At 49.4% G+C, this 7,851-nt stretch overlaps 1 protein-coding gene across 1 annotated transcript in view; it reads right to left on the bottom strand.

Moving 5' to 3' along the window:
- Positions 1-899: 899 nt before the first annotated feature.
- The window catches only part of SEC16B (SEC16 homolog B (S. cerevisiae)), a 42,198-nt gene continuing 35,246 nt past the window's right edge, over positions 900-7,851 (bottom strand). Inside the window, exons 18-23 of the mRNA XM_008571820.1 lie at positions 6,707-7,006; positions 5,756-5,823; positions 2,892-3,156; positions 2,682-2,761; positions 1,580-1,678; positions 900-971 (exon numbers count right to left, since the gene is read on the bottom strand). Coding sequence (XP_008570042.1) covers positions 900-971; positions 1,580-1,678; positions 2,682-2,761; positions 2,892-3,156; positions 5,756-5,823; positions 6,707-7,006 — 884 coding nt within the window. The remainder of the gene's footprint in view (positions 972-1,579; positions 1,679-2,681; positions 2,762-2,891; positions 3,157-5,755; positions 5,824-6,706; positions 7,007-7,851) is intronic.

The following is a 7,851-nucleotide window of genomic DNA, read 5'->3' as shown; positions in this document are numbered from 1 at the left end:
AAGGCCTGAGGTAGGAAGGGAGGCATTAACAATATCAGGCACTCATTTCCCCTCCCGTTATAGAAGGAATGAATTTTTAGGAAACATTCCCCATCATTTATTATACTGATGTTTCATCCATCTGCATCATTAGGTTCAGTAGTTACCATGACAATATGATGCCTACAGCAATCTAACTTGATAGCCAGATGCCAGAATGTGAAAAAATAGGACCGGCTAAGAAAGTGAGAGAAATATAATTAATCTGAACCACATAGAAAATGTGCACAAAACTAGGACCAAGAGGAAAACTGCTGAAATGTCACTGAGAGAATTAGGAAAGGCAGCAATAATCAAGTTTCAGTATGAAAACTTTGCTCACTAGAGCCATGTATCGGTCTGTAACTAAGACCAAGGAAGGAATCAAGGTTAGTCTAGAAGATTGTTCTGAGCCCCTGCCCTTCCCCCCATAACCTCCTGCTGTAGAGCCCAGGGATGTCATCCTTGATTCTAGCTGTGGGACTGGCGGGGCCCTAACTTTCCTGGGCATCTCAAGCCACCATTGTGAGTGCAGCTGCCAAGGCACTCTGCTCACTTAGTGTGCTCCTACACCCAGGTTTTCCATATGATGCAATAATTTCCATCATTCTGAAGCTAATCTTAAGGAGACTAGACTGAGCTGTGTCTTGGGAGATCCTGTCCCCTTGCCTCCTAAGTGCCCAGTGGAGGCAACAGGCCAGCACAAACCCCTTGAGGGCCTGAATATGCAGAGGGGCTGGGACACTGAGAAACAGAGGGCATTGTAAAAGTTGTACTCCTGGAAATGAGCCTGAGACGGTGGTCACTCTCAGTTACATCCACTGCAATCATGAAGCAGCTCAGAGTGCGACTTTCAACTCACACACCGAATATGTTCACTCTCAGCATGGCTGAGTGGGATAGCGGCGCTGAGTGAGGCGATTTGGCCGATTCAGGCTAGCAGCTGTGGACAGCTGGAAAGGAAGAACGAACAGGTGTGACTCTCCCAGGGCTAACTGGTTGGCCTGAGCCAGGACACCCTGAGCATCTGTCTAGAACACCTCAGCTGCAGTTGACTTCTCAGGGTTGCATTCTAATTATCCACCTTCACCCACCACCTTTGCTTCCTAAACATGGTGAAAAGAAATTCGAATTTATAAAGAGGGGAGGCCAAATGATACATGCTTAGCAGAGCTGAGTCTGCCCCAGGTCACTGAGCAAGCAGCAGGAAGCTTTGCTTCTCTCAAAGTTTGCAATGATCCCCTCACGCCCAGGACAGAGTGACAGTATACCCACACACCACTGATACCAACACCAACTGTGTCTCTCATGTCTCAAGGTCAAGAGCAATATTAATAATAGCTACATTGACTGAGCATTTTCTGGGTGCCAGGCCCTTCCCATCCATATCTGTGAGTTACCTACTACTAACCCCATTGTACAGATGCAAAAACTGAGACTTAGAGAGGTTAAATAATTGCTCAAGAATTCACATACAGTAAGTGGTAAACTGAGATTATAAACCCAGGTCTCCTTAACCAAAAACCTGTGCTCCTAATCCCTCCCCCTGAGGCTTCCTTACCTGAGGGAACTGAGATGGGTTGTAAAGAGGAACAGCCCCTTCCAGGGGAGGAGGAGAAAGCAGGACACCGGGGCTGGAGCAGAGCTCAGAGGAAATACCCTGTGATGGAAAATAATAGAAAATCCTATCAGTAGCCACTTCCCAGATTCCAGAATGTCGAGGGCTTTCCTGAGCATCGACTTTGGTTAAAAGAAGCAGATGGGAAGGGTTTATTGACAGAACTCAGGGAAACTCAAGCAAACAAATGGTTCAGGTGGACACAAGCAACCCTTGGGCCTGCAGCAGCAGTGCAGAGGCTCAGGTGCTATCACACCTGAAGCGAGCAGGAAGAAAAACCCACAATAAATTATATTGGCATCAACATAGAAAGTAATATCACATTCTTCAAAAGACCTAAAATACAAGAGTGCTCTACCCAGGCTTCAACAAGTAAAACTTTTCTCCCAGCAAAGACATGAAATCCATACTGATACGGACAACTCGTCAAGAATTCATCACAGCCTTTGCCAAGGTCTCTGGTGAACTCTGGCTTGTATTGGGACATGGAAAGAGGCTGTTCCCCAGACTCCACCTAAGGGAGCTGTTATGGGCTGAACTGTGTCCCCCACAAAAACAATTCATATGTTGAAGCCCGAACCCCCAGTACCGCAGAATGTGACTGTATTTGGAGACAAGGTCTTTAAAGGAGATAATCAAGATAGATGGAGGCCATTAGGGTGGGCCTTAGTCCAATATGACTGGTGTCCTCATAAGAGGAGGAAATTTAAACACAAACACACAAAGTAGGAAAAAGATGTAAAGATACAGGGAGAAGATGGTCATATGCAAGCCAGGGAGAGAGGCCTCAGAAGAAACCACCCTGCTGACACCTTGATCTCAGACTTCCACTCCAGAACTGTGAGAAAACAAATTTCTGTTGTTGAAGCTCCCCAGTCTGTGGCACTTTGTTATGACAGCCCAAGCAAACTAACGCAGAAGCTTTCTCCATATTCCCTGTGACTCAGCCCCTCACAGGGCAGCACTTCCAGCCCAGATGGAAGATCAGTCCTCACATGCACAAGCATCTGCCGGGGTCCTGGGCTCCAGCCCACGGATGGCTCACCTCAGGATCTGACACGCCTCCCATCCCAGCGTCCTCGGCCGTTCCCCCACTGGACACAGACCCTTGGACTTCACCCCCACCTATGAAGCAATGAGTCAGGGCTGTCTCCTCTGCTCAGGGCTGAGGAGTCCACACACCCAGAAGGCATCCCCACCCCTGGGGAGCTTCAAGAGGACCACAGATGGCCCAGAGGACGTGAAGTGGCAGTACCTGTGCCCCTGAAGAAGGTGCTAGCACCTGGCAGAGGTGGGGACTCGCAGGGACGTGCTGGTGAGAGGCCTGGGCTGGCCTGGGAGGGGGAAGATGCTCTCAGGGTCTCCTGCTTTGTGGAGAGAGGAAGGCAGCACTGGTGACGCTGGTTGTTAACACATTCATGCCAGCCTGCTTGTATTCCTGCGCCCACAACACTGGCCTCCACCTGCACCCTGCTGCTGTGGGGCTCTCCCCAAAACACCGTGTTCTTCGTGCCACTCCTCTGCTCAATGACCCAGATGAGCTCCCTGTTACTGGCCCCTGAAGTCAAAATTCTTCATGCTGACTTCTTTTTTTTTTTTTTTTTTTTTTTTGTCTTTTTTCGTGTCCGGCAATGGATTGCAACCCTCAGTGTCGCGCCCGTACCGGACCAGGACCGGTAACGGGATCGCAACCCTCGGTGTCACGCCCGCACCTCGCTCAGCCAGTGAGCAGGAACCGGTCTGTATGTGGGAAAGAAAAACCCACAATAAATTATATTGGCATCAACATAGAAAGTAATATCACATTCTTCAAAAGACCTAAAATACTACAAGAGTGCTCTACCCAGGCTTCAACAAGTAAAACTTTTCTCCCAGCAAAGACATGAAATCCATACTGATACGGACGACTCATCAAGAATTCATCACAGCCTTTGCCAAGGTCTCTGGTGAACTCTGGCTTGTATTGGGACATGGAAAGAGGCTGTTCCCCAGACTCCACCTAAGGGAGCTGTTATGGGCTGAACTGTGTCCCCCACAAAAACAATTCATATGTTGAAGCCCGAACCCCCAGTACCGCAGAATGTGACTGTATTTGGAGACAAGGTCTTTAAAGGAGATAATCAAGATAGATGGAGGCCATTAGGGTGGGCCTTAGTCCAATATGACTGGTGTCCTCATAAGAGGAGGAAATTTAAACACAAACACACAAAGTAGGAAAAAGATGTAAAGATACAGGGAGAAGATGGTCATATGCAAGCCAGGGAGAGAGGCCTCAGAAGAAACCACCCTGCTGACACCTTGATCTCAGACTTCCACTCCAGAACTGTGAGAAAACAAATTTCTGTTGTTGAAGCTCCCCAGTCTGTGGCACTTTGTTATGACAGCCCAAGCAAACTAACGCAGAAGCTTTCTCCATATTCCCTGTGACTCAGCCCCTCACAGGGCAGCACTTCCAGCCCAGATGGAAGATCAGTCCTCACATGCACAAGCATCTGCCGGGGTCCTGGGCTCCAGCCCACGGATGGCTCACCTCAGGATCTGACACGCCTCCCATCCCAGCGTCCTCGGCCGTTCCCCCACTGGACACAGACCCTTGGACTTCACCCCCACCTATGAAGCAATGAGTCAGGGCTGTCTCCTCTGCTCAGGGCTGAGGAGTCCACACACCCAGAAGGCATCCCCACCCCTGGGGAGCTTCAAGAGGACCACAGATGGCCCAGAGGACGTGAAGTGGCAGTACCTGTGCCCCTGAAGAAGGTGCTAGCACCTGGCAGAGGTGGGGACTCGCAGGGACGTGCTGGTGAGAGGCCTGGGCTGGCCTGGGAGGGGGAAGATGCTCTCAGGGTCTCCTGCTTTGTGGAGAGAGGAAGGCAGCACTGGTGACGCTGGTTGTTAACACATTCATGCCAGCCTGCTTGTATTCCTGCGCCCACAACACTGGCCTCCACCTGCACCCTGCTGCTGTGGGGCTCTCCCCAAAACACCGTGTTCTTCGTGCCACTCCTCTGCTCAATGACCCAGATGAGCTCCCTGTTACTGGCCCCTGAAGTCAAAATTCTTCATGCTGACTTCTTTTTTTTTTTTTTTTTTTTTTTTGTCTTTTTTCGTGTCCGGCAATGGATTGCAACCCTCAGTGTCGCGCCCGTACCGGACCAGGACCGGTAACGGGATCGCAACCCTCGGTGTCACGCCCGCACCTCGCTCAGCCAGTGAGCAGGAACCGGTCTGTATGTGGGAAAGAAAAACCCACAATAAATTATATTGGCATCAACATAGAAAGTAATATCACATTCTTCAAAAGACCTAAAATACTACAAGAGTGCTCTACCCAGGCTAGCTTCTTAAAGTGCCCTCATATACAGACATACGTATATATAATATTTGTATATGTACATATATACACATACATAGAAAAAATATTGGAAGGAAATAACCAAAATATTTTACTGTGGGATTACGAGTGATGTTTTTTGATTCTTTATTTGATGCTTTATTTTTAAATTTTTCTATAACAATAATGTACTACTTTTCTAGTCAGAAAAAAACACAGTAAGCCATACAAATTTTTTAAGACTTGTAGTCCCATTACCACTTCGAAAAGTGACGTGATGTAACCTTCCAACCAGGCGAAGCTGAAAGACTTTTAAGTTTGGGGCCAATACCACCCATTGCTGAGGAAGGGCTGCATTCAACCAATAGCCAGACAGAAGGATTAATTAGACACGGTCACTTCTAAGATCTTACAGCCTAAATGTGGAGAAAAAACATAAGCAGGTACTAGCTCAAGTATCATAGGTCCTTCTTTGAAATAAAGCAAGGTAAAAATTTAAATAAGGAAATAAATCACAAGAGTCTTCCATGACAGGGCAGGGTGTGGCGGGCCCCGTGGTGGTGTCATTGATACAGGTGGGTGGGACCGAGCATCAATAAGAACACAGCCTCCTCCCCCATGCACAGGATTTGGTATAGAAAGAAATGAGAAGAAACAAGGCTCGGTGTGGAAGAGAGAGCTGGTGCCGTGCTGGGAAGGGGTTTGCACGTGGCTGAGAAACCAGGGCCACAGGTAACAAGCAAAGGGTTAGAGTGGGCCTCGGCATCTTTTACACTTTGTCCTCTCACCTGTGGCTTGGAAATGACCTTTTGACCATCGGGATGCTGGAAGGTTTCTTGAGACATGGTGTTCTCTCCTGTAGCATAAAACAAAAACAAAAATAGTAGTTCGAAGCTGTGCTTCTCCCATCCATCCTGAAGGAGAGTAATGGGGTCACAGTGGCTTTCCTAACTGCAAAGCAGCTATAGCTCAGAGCCCATAACCTCGAGTAGATCATGGTGAATGCCAAGTCCACTTGCACTGCTCTCAATTCCAGCCCCAGGACACACTGTCAGCCCAACCTCGCCCCTGAACACCAAGGTCATTCCTTAGGAACCTTGGAAATCAGAGAGACATGCAGCTAGATCCCAGGGATCCTCTGCTACCTTCCCCTGCATTTGAGTCTCCATCTTGGGCAGGACCTTATCTTAGGAGGTCTAAGATCTAATCCTTCTCTGTGGTTTCCAGCACGTCCCTGGCATCACTCAGCATTGCTTACCCACATTCAGTCCCTATTGTCCAAGGTCCAAAGGGCCTAAAGAAACATGGGACCAGGACAGAAACACAGGCTTCTGCCACAGTCCCTGAGAGTAAGCCCTAGGGTGCAGGAAGACTGCAGGAAGAGGACATGGCCCACACCAAGGTGCATGTGAGACACGGGGCATTTTCTTCACTTCTCCACCCTGCAGTCTCTCCCCTAGAAACTCTGTACCCACAGGGAGGGCAAAAGAGACTGCCATTTGTCCTGCTATCCTTGTGCCAGTGGAGAGGCAAACTGGACCGGAAGAGAGCGATCTCCTTCGGATACATGTGGAACACGAGCACAGAGGGGCCTCAGTAATGAGCACAGCCCACCACTCATGTCTTTACCAGCTCCAAGCCCACTCCCACCAACTGGTCCCTGCACCCCCTTCACCTGCATCCTCCCCACCAAACCTCTGCACCCAAGGCATCCAGCCTAGCTGGCAGGTCTTACTTACCAGGGACTGGGGTTGTCTGCAGTGTTTCCTCCCAGACCTTTCCTCCAGGAGCCCCTGTCACTGCTATGCTGCCTCCAGTCCCTAAGAGGTGGGTCTCTGGAACTGAGTAAAGAGGCACTGGTGCCCCCGTCTGCCCTGCACCCCCTCCTGCTGGGTAGGGGCCCAGCTGGAGGAGAAAGGGCTGCTGCGGGCTGGGCTGGGTTGGGCCTGTCTGCTCAGTTGTTGGCCACAGGGCTGGGCCGTATCCAGGGGCTTCTGAGCAGCCTTGATGTCCCACAAGATCCTGGTAGGAAGTGTCTTCTAAAGACATAGGCAAAGAGAAAGAAGTGAGACCTGCAATGAGGCATTTGTCCAGACTAATCACACCAGAACATTCCTGCTCATGTCCTCTTTGGAAAGCAGTTCCAATGACAGCTGCTTGATGTGGCTTTGACAATGCGATGACAAAACAGAGTGATTGGAACACCTCCCATGGCTGTTTAGGGAATATTTCCCTCACTACCTTGTATGATCTCTGAGCCTTTAACCAGTGGGTCAGGAGGGCAGAAATTACCATCCCACCTAACTCAACACTTTTTTATTTTGGGAGAAACTCTCCTTTATGAATTTCCAAATGGACTTAGGTATTTGAAATTTAGAAAGCTTCCAGTTCAAATCCCAAATTTGGCCACAGAAATGACAGCTGTGTTTTTTTAAAGAATCAGAGTGCATTTGCCCAGGAAGGGACCTTGTGATGAGATTAAGATGCAGACGCACAAGACAATTGCCCAAGGGCCAGGACTGATGTGGGCGCTGAGCCACCTGTCCCATCCAGCCACAGACAACAGGGCTGCCAGGAGCAGACACGCAGCCTGGCTCTGTTCCACACCTCACCTTTACAGGTCAGCAGAAACCACGACCCGCCCTTCCTTCCCTGCCCTTGGCTCGTCCCTGAGCAGAGTGCAGAAGGCTGGCAAATGGCCGAAGGGAAGAGATGAGGGCCCCTGCCGACCCGACCAAGGGGTAACTGGAGGAAAGGGCGTGGAGTTAAAGATCTAATGCCTACCAACCTGCCATGCAGAAGCATCCTGAGGGAAGAGTAGGGATGGTGTGAAAACACTTTAGAACATATTTATTTCACAGTTACATGGCATTTGATAGCTCAA

Source organism: Galeopterus variegatus, unplaced genomic scaffold, assembly GCF_000696425.1.
Source record: "Galeopterus variegatus unplaced genomic scaffold, G_variegatus-3.0.2 Scaffold724, whole genome shotgun sequence".
In the NCBI taxonomy this organism is placed as follows: Eukaryota; Metazoa; Chordata; class Mammalia; order Dermoptera; family Cynocephalidae; genus Galeopterus; species Galeopterus variegatus.
This window is presented reverse-complemented; position numbering and strand designations above follow the sequence as displayed.